The sequence below is a fragment of the Pithys albifrons genome, chromosome 6 (genome assembly GCF_047495875.1).
Source record: "Pithys albifrons albifrons isolate INPA30051 chromosome 6, PitAlb_v1, whole genome shotgun sequence".
Taxonomy (NCBI): domain Eukaryota; kingdom Metazoa; phylum Chordata; class Aves; order Passeriformes; family Thamnophilidae; genus Pithys; species Pithys albifrons.
The window spans coordinates 2,956,773-2,980,808 of NC_092463.1; the positions used below are offsets into that span (position 1 = coordinate 2,956,773).

The 24,036-nt window shown below is 47.3% G+C and overlaps 1 protein-coding gene across 2 annotated transcripts in view; it reads right to left on the reverse strand.

Annotated features, from left to right (window-relative positions):
• Positions 1 to 11,940: 11,940 nt before the first annotated feature.
• The window catches only part of DDHD1 (DDHD domain containing 1), a 71,365-nt gene continuing 59,269 nt past the window's right edge, over positions 11,941 to 24,036 (reverse strand). Inside the window, exons 9-13 of one of the 2 annotated variants that reach the window (XM_071557235.1) lie at positions 22,824 to 22,899; positions 18,947 to 19,096; positions 17,253 to 17,505; positions 15,428 to 15,607; positions 11,941 to 13,130 (exon numbers count right to left, since the gene is read on the reverse strand). In XM_071557235.1, the coding sequence (XP_071413336.1) occupies positions 12,949 to 13,130; positions 15,428 to 15,607; positions 17,253 to 17,505; positions 18,947 to 19,096; positions 22,824 to 22,899 (841 nt within the window). In that variant the 3' untranslated portion in view covers positions 11,941 to 12,948. The remainder of the gene's footprint in view (positions 13,131 to 15,427; positions 15,608 to 17,252; positions 17,506 to 18,946; positions 19,097 to 22,823; positions 22,900 to 24,036) is intronic. The other variant, XM_071557236.1, reaches the window with a different exon arrangement.

A 24,036-nucleotide genomic window follows, 5' to 3' on the forward strand; every position in this document is an offset into this window, starting at 1 on the left:
AGCTGAGGGTGCTGAGCCCCACATGCCCTGCAAAACAGGGACATGGCAACCCCCAGCCCCAGTTCAGCAGCAGGGAGACAGGAGGGGGATGGATGAGGAAAGCTTGAAAGAATTTAGGATGTTTACCCTAGAGAAAAAAAAAAAGAGTGATGGTAACATCTTCAGGTAGATAAAAGAAGATTTATCTAGAGGGAGGGATGGATGAGGGAGAAAATGTGCTGTTCCCCCTTTCTACAAGGGATGGGCAAAAAGCAGTGGCCAAATTACAGGGAGAAAAACTCAGATTATGACTTTGGGGAGACTGTTTAGATCTAAGGGAGTGAAGGAGGGAGGGGAATCACCATCATCAGAGGGTTTTAGAGCTGAGCCAGGAAAGAGTCGTGCCAGGTGGTCTGTGTGTCCACACTGTGCCAGCACAGCTCTCCCACCTTCTCTGGCCACTGAGAGCTTTTGGCAGCTCAATGCTTAAACTGGAGGATGCTGGAGCTGCTGCTTGATCTGAAGAGAAACAACTTCATTCCAGCTTCGTGTGGCATCCTTTCCAATGACAGGAGGGTTGGAACAAAATGATCTTCCAAACCATTCCATGATTCTGTGTTCTCTCCAAAAGTGGAGTTGAAGTTACTGTCACACACGGACTTGCTCCAGTCTCCATTTGCAGGTAAATCTCTGTGCTCACTGTGTGCTGAATCCAGCACTGAGGGTGCCCAGACTCCACCACATGTTGGAATGATGGCCATCCACTCATGTCCTCACAGCTGTGGGTGACTGAGACCCCAGGATGGAGAGTACAAAGACCAAAATACCAGTGACAAACTCCAGGTGGGAGCAAAGAAGTGACAAGCACCAGAAGACCACGACTTTCATCCCTGCTGCCAGCTGGGATGTCACTTGACATCACCACAAGCTGTTTGGGGACAGAAGGTGGCAAATGTGGTGTCCCCTGCCAAAGCCACCTGAGATCCCAGTGCTGCTCTCAGGACGTCAGCTCTCCTAAGAAGGAGGTCCCATCTTTCCACTGGGGTCTCTTCCAGGAAGAACAGGACACTTATAACCAGCCCTCCACATGGTGACCTCTCCTTGGAGATCCAGGAGTAACTCCTGCAAGATGGTGCCTGATTTCTATGTGATTTGATGGAAGGTTTAGTGTGGATTTTTTTCCTTATTCTTTCCAGTGCTGCTATCACTGTTTTTTCCTGGCCTGGCTCTGGCATCATCCATTGCCATCACTTGGGAGATGGAGAAGGAGGAGGCAGGGGAGTTTCCTTGTGAGGGATAAATGTTGGAATAGCCCATCCTTGCTCAGCTGGCAGCATCTCCAGTGCCCAAAACACAATGGAAAGCAAAGCCTGGCCAGAAAGCTGGTCTGGGATTGCTCCAGAGGTGCAGCAGGATGGTATTGATGGAATCAGCACCATTCAGACACACCTTGGACCTGCTGCCCGCGAGGAATGGAGAGGCCAAGCCAAGGCTGCGTGGCGTGTTTTCCTCTCCGGTGCTGCAGGCACGGCACAGACTCTCAGTGCAAAGAGCCAAACCCAGTCACCGGGGCAAGAAACTGCAGGAACCATCTGAGGCTTGGAAAAGGGGGGAAAAAGAAACCCAGCCAGTAAGGAAAACAACCTGCTGCCTCGAGAGCCGCCTGTCAGCGCTGGCTGCTTGAGCATGGCAGGGTATCAGAGCGCTGAGGAGCTCGGTGTGCGTACGGGGGACGGTAGATGGAGGTGGTTGCCAGTATTTTCTGGCACTGTTGGGGTGGAAATATCCTTCAGCTCCTTAGATAGTGAGCCGGAGATTACGGAGAGAAGGAATGTGCTGCGAGACGCAGCCGTGGGAGGGTGGGAGGAGAAGCCAAGGCCCGTGGCAGCGGGATAGGAAACATCCTGGAGAGGCTCAGGGGAAGAGGAGAAAATCAGGTCAATGCTCTGAAGTGGCTCTGAAGGCCCTCAGGAAGCTCTTGGGAAGGAGAGTGGAGGGAGGGAATTGTGTGAGGTGAGAGGAGGTCACTGTGGCAGAGAGATATGGAATTGGAGCATCACAGAGTGGTTTGGGTTGGGAGTGACATTTAAAAGCCACCTCGTTCCACCCCCTGCCATGGGCAGGGACACCTTCCACTATCCCAGGTTGCTCCAAGCCCTGTCCAGCCTGGCCTGGGACACTTCCAGGGATGGGGCAGCCACAGTTTCTCTGGGCAACCTGTACCAGGGCCTGCCCACCCTCCCAGCCAGGCATTCCATCCCAATATCCCACCTAACCCTGCCCCATGTCAGTGTGAAACCCTCAGCCCTTGTCCCATCAGCATGGGGGCTGGTTGGTGATTCCCCATGATTGATGTTGTGGTTTCAGGTGGGGCTGCTCCTCCACAGACAGCACAGACACAGGGAGAGCCCTGGGAACCAGGATCCGAAGCAACAAGTGGGAGGTTCAGTTCCACCTTGTCAGGGATGGACAAGAGCACTGGGCAGGTTTGGGATCCCAGAAGAGGCTCCTGCTGCTCTCCCATCTTAGTCTCCGAAGGGATGATCAGGGTCAGGGTATTCATCCCCTTGTTTGCTCCCCAAATCTCTCCATACCAAGCACCAGCTCCTTTAGGAAACCTCTTCTTCTGACAGCCAAAATCCTGACATTTCCAGATTTTTTTATTTTTTCCTAAAGGCAAAATCCATGAGATTGTGCTGCCAGGGTATTTTTTTCCAAGCCTCCAGTCCCCTCTCCTTCTCAGCAGGGCTTTGGAGTGGCCAGGCTTTGCTTTCCATTGTGTTTTGGGCACTGGAGATGCTGCCAGCTGAGCAAGGATAGGCTATTCCAACATTTATCCCTCACAAGGAAACTCCCCTGCCTCCTCCTTCTCCATCTCCCAAGTGATGACAATGGATGATGCCAGAGCCAGGCCAGGAAAAAACAGTGATAGCAGCACTGGAAAGAATAAGGAAAAAAATCCACACTAAAAGGCCCAAAGTTCCATCAAATCACATGGAAATCAGGCACCATCTTGCAGGAGTCACTCCTGGATCTCCAAGGAGAGGTCACCATGTGGAGGGCTGGTTATAAGTGTCCTGTCCTTCCTGGAAGAGACCCCAGTGGAAAGATGGGACCTCCTTCTTAGGAGAGCTGAAGTCTTGAGAGCAGCACTGGGATCTCAGGTGGCTTTGGCAGGTGACACCACATTTGCCACCTTCTGTCCCCAAACAGCTTGTGGTGACGTCGAGTGACATCCCAGGTGGCACAGGGAAGAGCAGCTCCCAGTCTTTGAGGAGGGGCAGGGAGAATGAGAATCCAAGTTTCTTTTCCCTGGGAGAGGAGTCAGGATCAGGCAGGGGCACCCTACAGTGTCCTTATATGTCTTCTCCACCCCCCCAACACCCAGGGATGTGCTGCTGGAGAACCACTCAGCTGGAATAACCTTCTCTGGAAAATTCCCAGCACGGAGAAGCCCCAGTTCAACTTTCCAGGCAAGACTGTAGGAAATGAGAAGTGCTACAAGGCTGGAGCACAAAGGCTGGCACATTCCTGCTCTCCTGCATCCCACAAGATCAAACAGATGGGGATTGTCCTGTAAGGAAAAGCAATTTCAGGAGGGAAAAAAAAAGATGTTCTTTGCAGGATAGTTGCTTCAGAGACCACGGGTGACATTTCCAGCAGGGCAAGGAATGCTACACAGTCATATCCCAGCTAATACAAGGAAGATTTGGGCTTGTTTCCAAGCACTTTGGCTTTGGGCCAGTCACTTAACTCTCAGCATCTCAGTTCCTGCAGCTGAAAAAGGCCAAGCTGTTCTTCCCGGCCTCTGGAATCTCCGGGGCTGTGAGGACTTGGGGAAGTGGGGATGGGATGTACATCTACAAGTGTGAATGAGCCCTGGTTTTCAGACACCCACTGCCATGCTCACAGGTGCAAGGTCAGGTTCAGGAAGCATCACTGGAATGGTGCTTTTTTTTTTCGGGAGCTGTTTCCTTCTGTTGGCCAAGTGCTGGAAACTGCCCAGTGGGATGTTGGGAGCACTGAGATGGCTCCTAACTTAGGAAATGTGGCACCAGTGCTGAAGGTCTGGGGGTCAACAGGAGGTGGCCTGAAGGCAAGGCCTTCAAAGAAATCCAGGAGGGACATGTCTGTCTGTCTGTTTGTCTGTCTGTCTCCTCAAGATCCATTCCAGGCAGCATCTCCCGTCCTTCACTTCCAGCATTTCTTTAAGTAAACAGATAAAAGGCCAAGTTCACCTAATCAGAGAGTCACAGAATATCCTGAGCTGGAAGGGACCCACAAGTCCAACTCCTGGCCCTGCACAGGATCCAGCTGGGATTGCTCATCAAAATTCCCTTGGGCATTTCCTAGACATCCCAGGCACAACAATCCACAGGCAAATGGCATCGGGGTGGGACTGCCCAGCTTCTGGAAATCCATTTCTGAGGCAGGACAGTTCCCAAAAGACACCAAGCACCCCAAAACCAGGCCAGCATCTTGCTGCTCCTCCTCTCCAGGACACCCATCCCCTCCTCCCAGGAGCTGGGATGGTTCAGAGCTCGAGGAGGCGACTCCCAGAGCTGCCTGCAAACTAGAAAACCTTCTGTCAGGAAGAAGTCACAAGGCATCCTAACCAGAAACATATTTGGGGAGTGAGTCAGTGGAGGGGGAAGCAAAAAAGAAAGTTGCACCCTTTAACTTGATGAAAAAAGCATATGGCAACAGCCAGTATTGTGGACAACATTCCCTGCGCCGGCAGCTGAGCCAGGCAGAAAATCATGACTCAACTGCTGCGTTTCATCCAAATCTAAAGAAAAATCTCCTTCAGGAGGGGTGTCTTCAGGGAGAGTCAGCAAGAACTGATTTAGCTGGTTAATTAACTAAATTGCTTGGCGAGGGTGAGATTGTGCAGCGGGTTTTAATCCCTGATTTAAACACAGCTCACAAGTGAGCGCCGCAAACGTGCCTGGGGAACAAGATGTGTTTATCCGTGCCCAGATACACACAGAGCTTCTCCTGATAAACCCAGGAGGAGCCTGATGCTCCCACAGCAACAGCTTGCAGCCAGAGCTCCTGCTTCCCCCAAAAGGCTGGGAATATGGCACCATAAATCAGAAACCCAGGGAGGCCAAGAATGCCAGCAGGATTATGAAATAGAGCTGAGAACTGGCAAAGCGTTTGCTGCGAAATCCATACGGCTCCGGCTTTCCTTTGGGGATGCGTTCAGAGAGCAGGAATGACACGAGCTGCAGACATTTCCAGGCATTCCCAGGCACTGGCACTTGCTGAGGCCACTCAGGGTCAAAATTCACTGCAAGAAAAGAGAGTCTGAAGCAGCAAATCCTCAGCTTTGGGTTTTTTTCCCCCAGTACTCTGGTTGCAGATGTTAAAGTTGTAACACCCAGACAGCCCCAGGACTTGGGAAAGAAAGTGAATAATCCCTAGAAAGCAGCCTGGTGATGGGTGGGGAGCTGACACAGCAACCCCTCCTGACTTAAGCCATCCATCAGTGCCTGAGTTTGGGTGGCTCTGGGACAGAAAGCTCAACCCAGCTGCTCCTGAGAGGCTGCCCACTGAAAATGGGCTGGAGATGGTGCTCCAGGTAACCCCCAGGATTGGGACAGGCTCCGAATCACGGAATCACTCAGGTTGGAAAAGTCCTCTAAGATAAGTCCAATCACTCCCCCAGCACTGCCAAGGCCACCACTGACCTGTGTCCCCAAGTGCCACATCCACACAGCTTTTAAATCCCTCCAGGGATGGGGACTCCACCCTGCCCTGGGCAGCTGTGCCAGGGCTGGACAACCCTTCCCATGAAGAAATTTTTTCTAATATCCAAACTAAACCTCCCTTGATCCAACTTCAGGCTGTTTCCTCTTGACCTGTCACCTGGGAGCACAGATCAGCAATTCCCTGGAGACAGATGTAGGTGCTGTGGGTTCCCTGCTCCAGCTCTGAGAGATCCCATTTAAGCAGACAGGAAAGGAGTTTCCTTGCAGGACTGTTCCCAGCTGAATGTGGTCACTGGGGGAATTAAATCCCACCAGGACAGGCCTTGTGATAGCAACATTTTGGGTGAGTTCCTCAGCTCAGCTGTGCTCATGGTGAGTGGGAGGGGATTGCTGAGTACTGAGGAGTAATTGATAGGACAAAGTGGGATGGCTTTAAACTGTCAGAGGGCAGGGTTAGATGGGATACTGGGAAGGAATTTCTGGCTGGGAGGGTGGGCAGGCCCTGGCACAGGTTGGGCAGAGAAACTGTGGCTGCTCCATCCCTGGAAGTGTCCCAGGCCAGGCTGGACAGGGCTTGGAGCAACCTGGGATAGTGGAAGGTGTCCCTGCCCAGGGCAGGGGGTGGAACAAGATTATCTTTAAGGTCCCTTCCAAGCAAACCACTCTGTGACTCTGTGACTAAGAGGGTGCTGGGGCAGAACAGCCCCTGGTGAGAAGCAGGTCTGGAGCTCCCACCCCACTCCCTGCCATCCACTGTGCGCCCACGTGTCCTGGTGGGAACATCAAGCTCCAACATGTGCTGCACACGTGCTGGCTGATACACATCAGGCTGTTCCCAGCCTGCCAAGCTCTGCCTTGATTTAATCAGAGCCTCTCCTGCCTGCTCTGTCTCCCCCTCCTCCCCCCACATGCAGATGTGGTGTCTCCAACACGGAGGTGGGTTCGTGACACACATCCACGGAAAGAACATTTCTGCCCTCTTCCCTTTCCTGCAGCCACCACAAAGCAGCCTCACCTCCCTCCCCGTCTCCTGCTGGGGTTTGTGTGAAAATTAAACCTCCCCCACACAATTGCATGCGAGGGGCAGTCTGGAAGGCATAAAGGAGAAATCCTGAGGAGTTTGCCAAGAGGCAGAAGTGTCCCATCCCAACACTGAGCTTTGGAAACACGGAATATTCAGCTGCTGTCTCAGGATGAGCCCTCCCTGCAGAGCAGACAAGGCTACATCCCAGATCTTTAAGGATTCCTTTTCTGACAGGATCTCACCTTATCCAGAGCACAGAGAATAACTGAGGGAGCCTTTCAGAGCCCAGAAGGTGGGAAACTATTTGGGAAAATCCTGGTGGAATGTAGGGGTGGCATTGCTGGAACAGATTCCTGTAAGACAGCAGCTGGGAGATAAAATCATGGAATCCCAGAATGGTTTGGCTTGGAAGGGACCTTAAAGCTGATCCAGTTCCACCCCCTGCCATGGGCAGGGACACCTTCCACTATCCCAGGTTGCTCCAAGCCCTGTCCAGCCTGGCCTTGGACACTTCCAGGGATGGGGCAGCCACAGCTTCTCTGCCCAACCTGTGCCAGGACCTGCCCACCCTCCCAGCCAGTAATTCCATCCCAATATTTCATCTAAATCTCTCCTCTTTTAGTTTAAAACCGTTCCCCCTTGCCCTAAAATGTGGGGTTTGTTTTGGAAGTCGTCTGTCCCTCTTTGCACATTAGCCCCAGAATTTCCATACTGAAAGTGCATCTTGCAATGCTGAAAGTACATGAAGTTATTTTTAAACTCAACTACTGGTTACTTAAATGTGCTTATGAGCCTGAGTATTTCTGACAAATCCTACAGCAATAAACATCCTGGGGAGTTATCACAGCAGGACATTGGCATTTTCAGAGTGAGGATATGGATGCTCCTCATTTGGCCCTTCAGCTCAACATGACAGGAGCAGGATGGAAAGGCGGGAAGATAAAACATCTGTGCATGTTTTGGCTCTTCTCATCTTTCAGAGGTTTTTGCAATTTTGCATTTCCAACAGGAAACCCCTGCCCTGAGAGCTGGGAGGGGGGCTGTTCCTGCCCAGCTGGACTCACAAAGGGCAGGAATTGGGGCAGCCCCACGGAGAGGGGGGAGCCCCAATCTCTCCCTGAGGACTGGCTGGTTTCATGAGAGATTTAGTTTAGACATTGGGAAAAAATTCCTGCCTGTGAGGGTAGGCAGGCCCTGGCACAGCATGCCCAGAGAAGCTGTGGCTGCTCCATCCTTGAAGTGTCCCAGGCCAGGTTGGATGGGGATGGTGGGAGGTGTCCCTGCCCATGGCAGGGGGTGAAACTGGTTGAGCTTTAAGGTTCTTTATAACCCAAACCATCCTGTGATTCTCTGCTGGCAGCAGAAACTTTTTAGTTTGGGGTAGGTGGGAGAGCAGTGGGTGCAGAGACCACAAATCCAAAGCCAGCAGAGCTGCTCTCCTTTCCCGCTTCCCATGTCTTTGTGGAAGCCTTTCCCCCTTCCCTGGGCTTTGTGCAGGCAGAGGAACATGAACAGAAACCCAGAATGGCACAGTGAGAAGATGAGACAGAGCTGCCCTTTAAGCAGGCGGTGTGGGACCAGCCTGAGATGAGATACAGCCTCTCTGGAGATACTGAGAGCCATAAACCCAGCAAGAACAACAAACTGGATGTGGGGCCCTTGGGGATCAAGTGTGTGGTCAGGGCTGCAGCCTGCTGAGAAATTTGGACTTCACCTCTCCCATCCCAACCCCACTGGGGGTTGGAACTAAATGATCTTTAAGGTTCCTTCTGCCCAAGCCATTCTGGGATTCTAGGATTGTGTGTCCATGCCCATAATCAATGAGGCCCCAGGGAATGGGCAGAAATGGTATTTTATTTAAGAAACAAAGGGAGAAGTTAATCCGTGGCAGATGCTCTGAGTTGTCAAATGAAAACCTTCTCTTTGGATAAATCATCAAGGATTTCCAAACCACAAGAGATGGCTCCTGGGACATCTCGTGTTTGCAGGGATCTCACTGACTTCCCACTCCCAAGGGATAGGGACTGGCCAGGGTATGCTAGAGAGGTGCTGCTGGGGACAGAGGGGAAAAGGCTGAGGCTGGAATTTGCTTTCCAATGGGACCACAGAGCACTGACCTTCAGGGTGAACTGCAGCTTCACAGCCAGGTGTTTCTCTCCCTGGATCAGGATTTCTTCTCTTGGAAGAGGAGACCATGTCAGCACCCTGAGCTGTGCTGGCAGTTTTAGTGCCCCTGCACTGGCACCAGGGAACACAGAACATTGTGTTTCTATAGCAAAGCCTGGGTCAAACAGCCCCCAGGGATGCAGGAGAAACATGAGGAGCAAGGAATGAGCCTTGGGAGGGACCAGCCCAGCCCCACTGCCAACTGATGTGCCCAAATTCAGGGACAATGACAAAGGGCTTTGTCACTGCCAGGGTTCAGCTGATGGCAGCAGCCAGAGGTGACACAACGCAGAGAGAGAACAAACCCCTCCTGGAAGCTGAGCACATCCATGTGGGATTTGCTGGTGCTGAGCTTCCAGGAGAAGTCTCAGGGATCACAACAGCAGGAGGTGCCTCTCGGGATTCAAGTGGGTGCCAAAATTTCCCTTCAAGTCTTGAGGATGCTCAGACAAGGATGAAGAAAATGTTCGTTCCAGCGGACAGAAATCAAGAAATAAAACCCCAACACTTCAGAAGAGGTTTGAGTGCAACAAGGGAGAGACAAGAGACCTGAAAAATACCTGTGGGAGAGGGAGGGAGAAGCTCTACCAAGACAAAGGGTGGTTTTTTTCAGTAGAAAATTATTATTAAATGCAGCTCAAACTGTGTCTTGGTGTGTAACAGCTTTCTGATGGTGATTGAAGGTGTTTGGCAGAGACTGGAGGGGAGGTGACCCTGTACCAGCACAGAGAAATCACCTGAAATCCAATTCAGTAGAAAAACAAAGATTGGAGGCAGAAACTCGATCTAATAATGGAAAAATGGGGAACAAGGAACTCCAAATCAACTTGCTGGGCAGAGGGACCACAATTATACATTAACTATCTAACTGCAAACAGTTGACACAGGGATTATTCATGGACTCAACCTGAGTAAGATCAATTCCCAATGATTGAGCTACTGGCAGAGTCAGCTCTGTGGGAAAGGAGCACCAGGAGAGCAGGAAGAAGAGGTGGCAACCAGGCAAAATATATGGATGAGAATGTGAAACATGTTTCAGTTCAGCCTGATAATACTAATTAGGAAAGGAGATAAAATAATTGGAGTTGGCCAGCCAGACTGTGAAATAAAGCAAAGGGTGTCTGACTCCAGAAACTCTGGCAGGAAAGCAGAGTGAGTGTATATAAATTAAAGGAGGTTGTAGTAAAACTATGACAGAATAATTAGGAGAAAAGGGACAGAATTAAATAAAAGTAGTAAAATTAAGGCTCATTATCTGCAAAAATGACCTTGTCAAATTTGGACAAAGAGCTCAAGGCCAAGTTTTGAAAACAGGTCGGTATCAGGCCCAAGACTGACAGTGGTGAAGAACATTCCCCTTATCTTGGTTTCTCAAGAAAAACCACCAGTCAACACAGCTTGGAAAGCTAAACATGGTCCCTGCAGAAGAAAACAAGTCAGTAATTGAAAGCCAGGACATTCCAGCTCTATATTATGCCACAGACCATCTGACCAGAAAGTTTTAAGCATGAAATTTTGACTTTAGCATGTAGGGACATGACCCTGCTTGAATCTCTGCTCCACCACAGAGCAGAAACAGGGCAATCCTTCTTCTACTACCTTCAAAATCCACTTTTAAAATAGGATTTCATCCTTGCAGGAGGATGAGAGGTAGTTTTTGAGGATTAGAAGATGAAAGTCTGCCAACAGGCATGCTTAACATCTCTGCATGCACTTCAAAATACATCTCCATTTATTCTTTCAAGGAGTGTTTTATGTCTGCAATTAAGTTTGGAGACGAGGAGGTGGTCCACAGAGTTACTAATTAGAACAGAATCATAAACAAACACACCCATTAACTCAGGAAAAATGCCAAGGGATGAACAGGTATTGGTTCTTATTATCCCTTCTCCTCCCAGCAATAGGATTTACTCCTCAGCTCCATCTTCTCCTCGATTTTCCAAGGGGCTCATCCCTTATATGGAGAGCAGTCAGCAAGTACCAGCATGTTCTGAGGCAAGGGGAGCAGCTATTCCATAAATCTGAACCATGTCCTGGACAACAGCAGAGTTTGCCCAGACCACAAGAATGACAGGAATTAACCCCTTTTGTTTCCATCCCTTGGCAAGGGATCGAGTGTGGATCCAGTGAAGGGATAGGGCAGCTCAGAGCCCTGAAACACCAACCACACATCTTTGGGAACGTTTTGCAGGTGCCAAATATAAAAGGAGACTCTCCTTTTTATGTTGAAGTTGTCCTAATTAGGAAGAGCTGATTAAACAGCTTATCTGGGAAGGCAGCACAGCAAACACGAGGCTGTTTGCAGGAGCAGGGGTGTCCCTGCTCCCTCCTCTCCCAGGATGTTTCCCTTGCCTAGGATTGCTCATCTCCCAAGGTAAACATGGCAGGCAGGACAGCTCCAATTTGCTGAGGCCACATGGAATTTTTCACAGCCCCACAGAGATGCAAAGTCTGAGGGTTGGGTGTTGGTTCCCAGCTGTTTGTGTCACCTTCCCTTCCCATCCTTCCACTCCTCCCTTCCCTTCTGTGTTGGGTTTTCCCCCCTTCAGAATTATCCTAAATCCATAATCCCACACAGAGTCCTAGATCCCAATTCCTTCCCCATTCATGTGGAGCAGGGAAAAAATCAGCAGCCCAAATAAATATTATTTGGGAGAAGAGCCACTGTCTCCCCCAAAAAGGGAACCCTTGGATGGTTTCCATATCTCAAGCCACTGCTCTGCTGCTCTGGGCTGATGTTGCCACATCTGTTTGCATTGAGGACACAACTCTTCAACACCACAGACTGAATTTTTGTTTTTTTTTAACTGAAATTTCGGTCCTGCAGCTCCCACATGTGCCATCCAGAGCACAAATACCTGAGGCAAAGGCAGCTCAGAGGTCAAACATCTGACACTTCTACTCCAGGTTGTTTTAATCCTTTCAACCCAACACTTCCCTCCTGACTTCTAATTAGCTGCAGATACAAAGCTGATCTAAATGTTGGTATTCTCAGGCCTCACCAAGTTTATTTGATGGTGCTCTTTCCTCAGGATAAGATCCCTGCACATAAATACACATATGTTTTTATACAAACACACACAGATATGCATTTAATTGTGGCAAACAAAGGACAGCTGGATCCTCTGGAAACCAACCCAAAGTGCCTGAGAAACACTTGGAACCTGAAAGAGCAAAGGCACTTACCTCAGAGAAGAATGTGACTGATGGCATTTGTGTGAAACCACAAATATTTATTTTTAATGAAAAAATACTTAAAGTGTGCCACAGTGTCCATATATTCATTTGAATAGTAGTACAAAGATATGTATTTCTGAGAAAAAAGTCTTAAACACTGTAGAAAATAAATGTGGTTCTTAAATTATGTCAAAAGAAACCAGTAAAAAAGTCATGTTTTATACACTGGAATAAAATGAAACGAGTAGAGAGAATAATAAATTATAATTACAGTATTTCAAATATTTGCTTCATGCTTCTTTTTTTTTTTTCAGCATTAGTTTCTAAATGTGTCATGTAGAATAGGCCCTCAGAATCCAGCAGTCAGAATGGGCTTTCCATGTGGATAATTGGACGTGGAGCTGAACAAAGTCCTGGAAAAATGACACCAGGACTGGTACAGAAAACATCAGAACATGGCAGTTCAGAAAACTGGTACAGAAAACATCAGAACATGGCAGTTTGAGGCTTGCACTGCACACGTGCTTTTGCCAGTGGAAATAATTTAGTTTGGATTTTTTTAAATAACTCATTTTTATATAGTTTAATGAACTAACCAGCAATTATGGTCATTAGCAAGGATGTCACCCAAGCTCACGGGATGGACACGCTGCACTGGCTCTGACAAGAATTTGGAACCCTTTCAGGTCTGATTAAGCACTGCAAAATGTTTAAAACTATAAAGTGCTTCGAAATACAAATCATTTTTCCTCTTTAGAAATAGGAAAAGACTCCAAACATGCACTGAAACCTGAAACCTCCACGCCTTGGGATGCTGCAGCTCTGCAGTCAAACATCCGCTTTGTGCCGTTGGTTGGAAATTTTCCTTTCCCATCCCTGGTCAAAAATTCAAATAGTGTCTAAATTGGATTTGTCAGTCTCTTCCTGGTCTTGTTTGTACATGAAGGTTAGAAGGAACAGAGCAATATCCAGGGATGACCAGTAAGCAGTGTGGGATGTGACTGCTGACCAGTATCTGCTCTCCACGAGACCTTCCCTGAGCTCAAAGTCGATCCTGTGCTCCAGTTCCACTGGAAAGTGAACAGGAAACAACAATGGTGTTAGAACTGCAGAAACACCAGCATGTTTTGCCATCAGCTCTTGGTTCTGATTCTGTTTGTTGCACATAAAACACAAGTAAAACCCTCTGTGTTTACATTTCACAGGGCACTCGACCAAACCAAAAATTACTAATATACAAATACAGTTCAGTGCACATGAATTCAGCACAAACCTGACCTAAGGGTGGTGCTTAGGAAAAAAAAAAGCAAAACAGGAAACTAAACCTGCTCTTTGAGGTCTTTTCCAACCTAAATGATTCTATGAGAAGAGCTGTTTTCCTTATAGTAACTCTATAAATACATTTATTTATACTTGCTATTATAGCCACACAGAAGCACCCAGCAAATGCTGAGGCCCCACTAGAAAACACAGATTTTGTGAAATAAATGAATTTCTTGCATTTTTAGTGCCTTTGCAAGGAGAATACACCCAATACTACAGGCCCTTTCTGCAAAGCCATCCCTCCACAGCTCCAGCCCTTTTAATATCCTGATTATTCCAAATATATTTCAGCAGTTACCCTTTTATTTCAATGGCTCTTTGATTAATGCCACATTCAAAGTAATTGCCACTGCATTTTAACAGGACTGATGGTTCATGCATTGTTAAGGCACTTTAGTGGTCAGAAAATCTCTACGAGAAGCAACAGAATAAAAAGGACAAAAAACCTAAAAGGCTGCTCAGTTACAAAGCCAACCCCCCACACTGAATCAAAAATGCAGCCATTTATCAAAGCCAGTTTGAAGGAATTTGAATTCTTGGCTCCAGGAGCACAGAAAGGGAGCAGGAAGGGAACGACACGTCCCCGTGTTTTCCCAGGAGCAGCAACCCCGCTCTGCAGCAAGGAGAGGGAGTCAGAGCCTTGGAACTCCAGGACACAACTGCAGTCATTTCCAGGAAGATGTGTCTGCCCAAAAAACCCCGGTGGCTCTGCAGGAAGGACGCCCTGACCGGCTCTGGGAGTTTTGGGTGGCTGCCAAACCCCACCACAGGCTGCCCTCTCAGGAGCAAAGCCTTTGGCTGGGCATTGCATCATTCAGCCTCGCTGGCCTCTGCTCCACGTTCTCCTTCTATGGAGCAGGGATGGCTTCCAGCTCCCAGGGATGTGGGATTCCTGCAGGAAGCCCCTGACGTGCCAACAGCCTCGGGAAGGACCTCACGGGCAGCTCTGACAGTCCCTGTCCTGCCTCTCTGTCTCCCTCAAGTCTAAAATGAGCTTCTTGTCCTCAGGCAGTGACTCAGTCAGGTTATCTGTTGAAACTGGTGATGAACAGGCAGCAATGACCATGTGAATGCTGTCACAAGATACAACACACTGGTGACTCCTCTGATTGCAAAACCCTCCCCCCCATCCTGCAGCAGTGTCAGTGGGGAGCTCTGAAATAAAATCAAGGATGAATTGCCTTAAAGGAAGAACCTATTCTTTAAAAAAAGCCCCTCAGCTGCTAAAATTGCACTTTCTGTTCTGGATGGTTCAGATCAGCAGCTTCTGCTTCCAGTCATACATGTCTTTAAATCCAGATTGCCTCAGAATTGGACTTGCATGGGCAAACTGGAAATGTATGGGGGAATAAAGAATTTAAACCAAAAGAGGGCAGATTGATTGGATATTAGGAAGAGATTCTTCCCTGTGAGGGTGGGCAGGCCCTGGCCCAGGTTGCCCAGAGAAGCTGTGGCTGCCCCATCCCTGGGAGTGTCCAAGGCCAGGTTGGACAGGGCTTGGAGCGACCTGGGATAGTGGGAGGTGGCCCTGCCCATGGAAGGAAATGGAACTGGGTGGGTTTTAAGGCCCTTCTACCCCAAATCATTCCACAAAATTTAAATAAGTCCATTTAATGATAAATGGCCAGTAGGATTCTCTGAAACAATTATATTGCTTTTCCTATTGGATGTCTGGGAACTACTGACACGGAGAACCCATTAGCCCAAACTCATCCAGTCCTATCTGAGTGTATGATGTTCATGTATGTACAAACACCTGTGCAGATAAACCTCCCTGAGAAGGAAAAAAGGTTAAAAGAAGAACAAAGAGTCAGCCCTTGGAGTCTTGAGAGATTCCAAACACAGAACAGCTTCACAGAATTCCAGAATGGTTTGTGTTGGAAGGGACTCTAAAGATCATCTTGTTCCATGGGCAGGGACACCTTCCACTATCCCAGGTTGCTCCAAGCTCTGTCCAACCTGGCCTTGGACACTCCCAGGGATCCCACAGCTTCTCTGGGCACCCTGTGCCAGTGCCAGGTCTGCTGGTGGGCTCATCACTCACCAGTGGGCTCCAGGAAGCCCGAGCTGCTGTGGGGCAAAGGTGGCGTCCCAACAGTCGTGGCCTTCTTGTCCTCCCCGTCGGCTCCGTCTTTTCCCGTCTCCAGAGTCTGTGGAGTTGTGCTGGACCGACCAAACCTGGAGAACAGCATCCCACCGAGGCCCTTCCCGATGCTTGCAGCTCCTGCAGCCAGCACAGAGGGGAAAAAAAAAACCCCAAGCAGCATAAATCAAACTGCAAATTAAAGTCAGTGCAGCACCCACTAATTAGAGCTGAGTGACAGGAGGCTGAAAACACTCCTCGTGCTTCTCCAGGGTGGGAACGGCTCATCTGACTGAGGAGTGCACTGTTTATCCTGAGACTAATCTTGTGTACAAGCAAAAGCTGTAATTTGGAAGCTGCATTTAGGGGAAAAAAGACATGAGATTATTTCTGCAGCGAGAAATCTGGTACTTTGAAAGATATGTTGTCATTCCTCTCTCATTAAAAAATCTAAGACAAAATGCTTTAAAACAACCTTGGCAGCTCCTGCACTTAAGAATCCCATCAGGACATTTAAGAGTCCTTAAGTTGGCATCACCCTTACAGATATTTAAAAATGTTGTATCATCCTTTAAAAGGACTATTTTGGTTGCTCAGGAATGAGGGTGTGAAAGATAAGAGCAGTTATGTCATGTTTTATCCTGACTTTGCTGCCACCTCATGGACAAGACATTAAAGTCACTACAGGAACCTCCCCAAAAAAGCCACCCTGCTTTGAAATACCACACATTTCTACGTAAGGACTAAACTGCTTTTATATACTTTACTTATTTGGTTAGGAAGATTCCTGGCACTAGGATTCTTTCAAATCCCACACAGAGAGCTAAAGAAAAGCCTTGAGTCAACAAAAACTGCAAGTGCATGCTCAAGGATAAGCTCCAGTGAAGGGAATTTAAGCTCACTTAAACCAGGGCTTATTTTGACTCAGAAAGCCAGAAGGGAACAGACTTTCTATTAAAACAGCCTGAATTTTGTATTGTAAAACCACAAGTTAAATGTAACTGTAATAGTTTACATGGTGTGACTTTTCTCCTATGTGCCAATACTAGAAAATGTAGTCAGAAAACAGGCTTTAATTTAACCTTTTTTTCCATGAAGTAGAATGGAAACTATTAAATCACTGGGATGTCACTTCAATAAGGGAGACAAAAATAAGGCAGCAACAGGATAAACTACATCATCTGCCCCCCAGCCCTGACTCCAGTGCAGGCAAACTGGTTTTTTTCTTCAAAGGAAATGTCAACTGGGATTAAAACAAAACATTTAAAGCAAAATCCTCTGATTCTGCAAAACAGACAGAACAGAATCATGGAAAGGTTTGGGTTGGAAGGGGACCTTAAAGACCATCTTGTTCCAACACCCCTCCCATGGGCAGGGACACCTCCCACCAGCCCAGGGTGGTCCAAGCCCTGTCCAACCCAGCCTGGGACACTCCCAGGGATGGGGCAGCCACAGCTTCTCTGCCCAACCTGTGCCAGGGCCTGCCCACCCTCACAGCCAAGAATTCCTTCCCAATATCCCATCTAACCCTGCCCTCTGGCAGTGGGAAGCCATTCCCTGTGTCCTGTCTCTCCATCCCTTGTCCCCAGTCTCTCTCCAGCTCTCCTGGAGCCCCTTTAGGCACTGGAAGGGGCTCTCAGGTCTCCCTGGAGCCTTCTCTTCTCCAGGTGACCCCCCCAGCTCTCCCAGCCTGGCTCCAGAGCAGAGTTGGCTTGTAACAACCCCAGGGAGCAGTGAAGCTCCACGAGCAGCTCCTGTGGAGCCTCCCAGGCCACGAGGGACATACCCAAAATGCTGGCTTTGCCGATGTTGGTGATGGACTCGCCGTAGTGGCGCCGCACCAGCACCGGCGACGTGGTGGGACTCGGCGCCGCCGAAGCGCTGTCGCTGTCGGGGGCTGAGGTAGGTTCTTTGCTGGGGTTGAGGAAACTTGGCTTCATGTGCTCGTAAGGGAGAGGGTTTGCAGTGTTGTACCAGTGGATCTGGACAGGTGAAATGTTGCTGTAGTGCTTCAGGATTAAAGGTTCTAATCTGTAGGCCTGCAAGAGGAATTTAAAAACAAACAAACACTGAGTGTCAAGACAAAAAATAAAAATAACAATAAAAAAATCACATTCCTTTCACACAGAGAGTCCTCTCCAACCTCAAATCCAAAAGAGCTGGAAGAAACAAAGCCTAGAAAGCAACAGAATTGTGATGACCCTTAGATTAGCTCAGCTGGTTAAAACTTGGTTGTAATAATGCCAAGGTGATGGGTTCAATCCCCTGTGTGGGCCATTGACTGAAGAGTTGGACTCAGTGATCCTTGTGGGTCCTTCCAACTCTGAATAGTCTGTGACTCTGTGATTCTCTGTTATGGTCTGACTCACTTCTGTTTTCCCAGGGAAGTTTATTTTCACCTGGAAGGTTTCTCAGCTGCCCAGTTGTTGTACCTTCACTCCTGCACTTGTGTCTCCAACACCTGAACTACAGGTTGTTGGGAACACACGAGTTACAACAGGGGGTTGTTACTCTGCTCTGCCAGAGCAAACTTTGGGTCAAGTTCAGCTGATTCTGACACAACAGAGGGAGGAACTGGCTGGGGAAACGTTTTGTTTGATGACGCTTTTTGGATTCCTTTGTTCTGCTTGATTAAAAAATAATTTTCTATTGATCCCTTATTTTTGTTAAGTGTAGAAGAGCATTCTGCACTTCATCTTCAAACTAAGTGAGGTCACTATTTGCAGAGTGGCCCCACAGACTGATCATGTCCCAGACATCCCAGCAAAATCCTGATTTTGAAGCAGCTGGAGCTGAACATGGCCTTGAGATGAGCAGAACCAGCATGTCTGGACTAAGCCTGAATATACTTAAATTCAGGCACTTTTAATACAAAAGCCCAAACTACTGTTCTACAGGGAATTCCAAATGTAGTTTCTATCAAAGAAGTTGCCAAGGTGATGGAGTTTCATAATCTTGTCTTTCATAATGGATCATGCTGGTTGCCTGTGGAAGAGTGTTAGGACAGGGGAAAGCTACACCAATAATTCTCTCCCAAGTACTATCCCACCCTCTAACAAGCTGTTTTTCAGGGTGATTTGGGGAAAAAAAAGTCTTTTTTTTTCTGTAACACTTTGTAAACTGCTTGTGAACCCTTTTTTAACAGCAGTATTGTCTTGGGACAGATGATGTTTAATGGAAGTCAGGATGTTAAACACAAAATCCTTGTTTGAAAAGGATTATTTCTTTGCAATAAAAAATAATCAGAGTAATCTCAAATGTTATGCTTATTAATACAAAAAGAGAAGCGAAATACATGATATTTCAGGCAATGACTTGTAGGAATTCTTATTCTACAATTACAAAACCTGAGATACTGCACAATAATCATTAACAGACAGTCCTCTGCTGGAACATACTCGTGTTGATTCACACACTTTGAAGATCACACAGAGCTGATGCTTAAACACAGCCAAGGTAAGAGCTGCAATTAAGACTCACCACTGGATCTGTTGGATGGAAAATATTTAATAAGCGGTTACAAATGGTCCTGGGCAGGATGTGGTCCTGGCTCCCACTGCTCCCTGGGCGGATGCCACGCAGTGCCAAGAACACTGCCAGGGGAGATCCCATACAGAAGAAATTCTCAACCTAAGGAGAGATTTCATCCATGTTAATAAGGATGGAAATGATGCTTTTGAACATGGCTGGATTTGAGTTCTCTCTCTCAACAGAGAGGCTCAGACAGTATCAGTCAGTCAAAGTGGAGAAGCCCACACCACTATAACAGACACATGTGAAGGTTAAATGTCCCATTTCCTCTGAGTCATAGAATGGATTGGGTTGGAAAAGACCTCTGAGATCATCAAGTCCAACCCTTGGGCCAACTCCAGTCCCTTTACCAGATCATGGCACTCAATGCCATGTCCATTCTCACCTTAAAAACCTCCAGGGGTAGAGAATCCACCCCCTCTCTGGGCAGCCCATTCCAATGCCTGAGCACTCTCTCTGCAAAGAATTTCTTTCTGATCTCCAACTTCAATTTCCCCTGGCAGAGCTTGAGCCCATCATGCCCCCTTGTCCTATTGCTGAGTGCCTGGGAGAAGAGACCAATCCCCACCTGGCCAGAACTTCCCTTCAGGGAGTTCCAGACAGTGCTGAGGTCACCTCTGAGCCTCCTCTTCTCCAGATTACACTTAGCAGAGGCTCAAAAGAGACCAGGAAAAACCTCAGCAGGTAACTGGTTTTGGTGGTTACACAGTGAGGCTGTTGGTCCACTTTTGTTCCATTGTTTTTGTTGATTAACACAAGATTAAAGGTGTCCAGATGCTTTCCTGGAGGGCACTGCTCTTGGCTATGTGTTTTCTGACATGCAAAAGCCTTAAAAATCTTACAAAGTCAAAGCATCAACTGGTGGGTACCTCAGTGGGTGGCACAGACCAATAACAGAGCAATGAATGCTAAAAATCCAAGGTCTGTTTTCATGGAAAGGGAGGTCAAGCATTGGCACAGCTGCCCAGGGCAGTCTTGGAGTCCCCATCCCTGGAGGGACTTAAAGGACTTGTAGGTGTGGCACTTGGGCACACAGGTTAGTGGTGACCAGGTCTTTTCAAACCTTAACAATTCTATTCCTCTCTGATTTTACAAACAAAGTCCTTTAGATTGCAGGCATTAGACTGTCAGTGCTGTTGGAACATGGCTGAAGATCAGGCTGCTGTGATGAACCTACTGGGAGAAGAGGACTCAAATCTTTATAGAAAGGACTGAAATCTCTACAGCAAACATTTATTCATTCTGATGTCTCTCCTGAAAGCAGGAGTTGGGCATTTCATATCTATTCCTGGAAATGTTCCACACAGAGGAGACGTGTTTATGAACATGACCTTTCAGTGCAGCACTTTTCTACTGGTTATGATTCATAAACAGAACACTTAATGAATTTATTTGTATTTTAGGCAGAGGCTGAGCCAAGGAGCCATCCATTCAACTTAAGACTGCAGTATTTTCATAATTAAATAATAAAAAAAAGCTGAATGAGTCAACAGGAGTGAGGCAGCACAGCCCTTTTGTGCATTGGTACATGCGGGGCACAAATGAACATGAAATACAAGCTGGAGCTTCTTCCAGAAGATTCTGTAACCTTGAGTGACTGAGAACTGCTCAGGAATCCTGGAGCCCTTTGAGCCAGCACACTGCAAGTCCAGATTTAAATGAACTTCCATCTCAGCATTAAGGAGCAACTGAGGTACATCCTGCCCTCCTCTTCCTGACTGTGACTGAAAATCATCCCACAACACTGTTGTTTTCATACATGAGTCTTAAAGAGGTTGGTATCACACCACTGCCCATGTTCCCATGTTCTGCAGCCTCCTCAGCCTTTAACTCCCTTCCCTCTTACATGGCTGGTGGGCAGAAGACTGTTCTTTTAAGCTTTACATTTACAACAGGGTGTTGGCTTGGCTTTTAACCCACCCACTGGTTTAGCAGATTATTCAATTATCCCACCTGAGAAGCAGAGGAAGAAAGACAAAGATTCCTCACCCTCAACTTCCCATTCTGGTGGCTTGTCCAGTGTAGTACTGGACTCCATATTTACATGCTTGGTGAGTTTTTTTCTTCTTAAAAGGGTCAAACACCCAGATCATTTTTTTCTAATATTAAATCCCAAAGTAAGCTGCTGTATTTATTCTTGCCAAAAGCTGCCTTTGTGCTCACTCAGCCTCTCCCCTTCATGTAGGATCAGTCACTCTGTCTCATCCTGGGAAGCTTGATGTGTTTCAGTCCATAAAGAGCCAACACACTGACAACATCCAGCCTTTCCCTGACAGCTCCACATGCCCCTTCCATGGTGTAACAGAGCCTAAGGAGATCAGTGACCAAGGACTCCCTTCTCCTGTGTTGCACAGACCAAATAATTAGTGGATCAAGCATTTTTTGTGGGGAACATCAACTGCTGATCAAACCAGAGCTCTGCTCTGCCACGAGGGGCCAAGGGGAGGTGGTTGGTACCCACAAAGCAGTTTGTTCTCTTCCAACAAGCCAGTCACCCTTGGAGAGCTGCACTGCCTGGCTGATGAGCAATCCTAGGTCAGCCATCCTGCTGCAATCCTCCCTTGCCAGCACTTCCATGGAAAGCCTCTCTCTTCCTGGAGCTCTGGCTCAAGCCATGGGAGTCACTTAAAGCTTCACAGGACAAAACCCCTTCCTGTCAGTAAGGGCAAGAAAAAGGATGTATCTGAAAATTACCTAATCTATTATCTAATCTATTTAGATAATATCCTCTTTTCTTCCCCCTTTCTCTTCCTCTTCTTTCCCACTCCCTCTACAAAGCAACTGTTTAAAAAACCTTGAGTTTAAACCCAAGTGAGTGAAGATTAATCTTCCACAGAGCTGGGGGAGTCTCAGTCTGACTCCAGCTTCCTTGATGGCAGAGATAACAGCCTGGCACATGATTTCAAGCAGTGATGAAAAGGAGAAGGCTCTGACAAAATGAATTATGGCTCCTTTCCTCTTTTTTATGGCTCAAGATTGACCTTGGCTTGTAGGAGCCCTTCTGAACTCAGAAGGAAAGAAAAATGGCAAGTTAAGAAACAATAATCTCTTTTATTCTCATCTATCATGTCACATTTTTATGGTTTAATATTTCAGGATTGAGTCCAGCAACTAGAAGGTGTCCCCCATCCCACCCAGAAGCCGGAAAATGCCTTTTCCCAACGAGAAGGAATTCCAGCAATTTGTACAGCTGATTAGCAAGCAATCTGTTTCACGAGACTAAAAGTGTGCTGACTGTCAGACCAGAATAATTTGGAAGGAAAATCCACTGCTGGAGGAAATTCAATCAGATTTCCTCAGAGATGTGACATGTTAGAAGGAGTCCCCAAGGAAAATGGATTACTCAATGAAGTAGAAGTGAAACTGTTTAGGATACATGAGGGATGTAATTTCCCACATGGTTTTTACCTTCCCACAGAGCTGTGTGGGTGTAACACAGTAACAATCTAGTCACAGGTTTATATATTACATATATCATTTAGATATATGTTTACATATAATTACATATAAAATGTAATAGAATCATGGAATGGGTTGGGTTGGAAGGGTCCTTAAAGCCCATCTCATTCCAACCCCCCTGCCATGGGCAGGGACACCTTCCATTAGACCAGGTTGCTCAGAATTTATTACAAATATCCATTTGTAACAAATAGTAAGATGTGAATAGAGTAGCATTATTTACACACACTTCATCCAACACATTCAAATTATTCAACCAAAATCATGTCCAGGGACATGGGAGGAAAAAAAAAAGCAGAATGACTCATTGCAGGTGGATCTTTGCAGCAAGGAGAACATTCAGTAAAAGCCCCTCAGACATACATACCTTAAATTTTAAGACAGGTGGTTTTGATATGGTGGATGCCTTTAACCCATGTAACCTCTCTTCTATCTCTCTCAACCTAGAAAATAGAGATCTTTCTGAGATCCAATAAAAAATGCAGCTTTAACCTCTCTGATGCAAACAGGCATTCCTGTGGGGTCCAACAGTTTTGTCTGCTGGGAAGAGAGAGTGATGGTGTCAGTATTTCTGGGAGAGGCTCAACTCATTAAGAATCAACGTATGTCAAATCCTGTTCCTCTGACCACAGAAGGGATCAATCAAGGCATGACAGTTCCCCTGTTCACCCCCCAAGCATCTGCCCACCCTCCTTCCTCAGGAGTAGGTGACTCACCTCCCGTTTCCTTGGTGATTTTGCAGCCAAATCACCTGCTTTATTTTGCTTAAAAATCCCAACCACCACCAAAGGCACAGGAAACTCCACAGCCCAAGCACTATGGATTCTGCACTGTGGTGGAATATCTGGAATACCATGTTCCACCCTTTTATCTACCATAAAAAAGGTTGTTCACCTCTTTTTCTAGTTAGCCCAAATTAAAAGAACAGCTACAATATAAAGCACAGATATAGATGGGCAACCTTGTCCCCAATCCCAGCAGAATTCCAGAAGCTGCAGTCTATTTTCCATCATTTCAGACTGAACTGAATTAAAATGGCTCATGAAATAGCCACTCTTTCTGAACAGAAGTGCCACTGCCAAATGAGACTTGGGATTACTGTGAATCCAACCTGAAAAACTTCAGATGATGCCCAAGGAGCTGGAGCACGAGTGTGAAAATGGTCATTTTCCCCTGATCATATGCCAGGGATGTGCCTGAAGGGTCATCTTACCCCTGGAACACTTCAGTAGGTTTCTTAACTTCCCTTCTCTCAGACATATTGCACTTTACTCAGCCTTGCAGCTGACAGAGAGATCCTGCACCAACCCCTCATGACACACACCCTGAGTGCAAGCACAGCAGATGTGGTGCTATATTAATGCTTCCAAAGTACCACCAATACTAGGAGAGGCTTCAGGAAGGAACCAAAACACTGACTCAAGTGGGACATGATAAATCATGAAAGACTGAAGCTCAAATTACTATAATGAGATTCTCCATCTAAAGGGTATCTCTTAACACCTTGACATCCCCATTCTTTGAATTGTCCAAGGCCAGGTTGGATGGGACTTGGAGCAACCTGGTCTAATGGAAGGTGT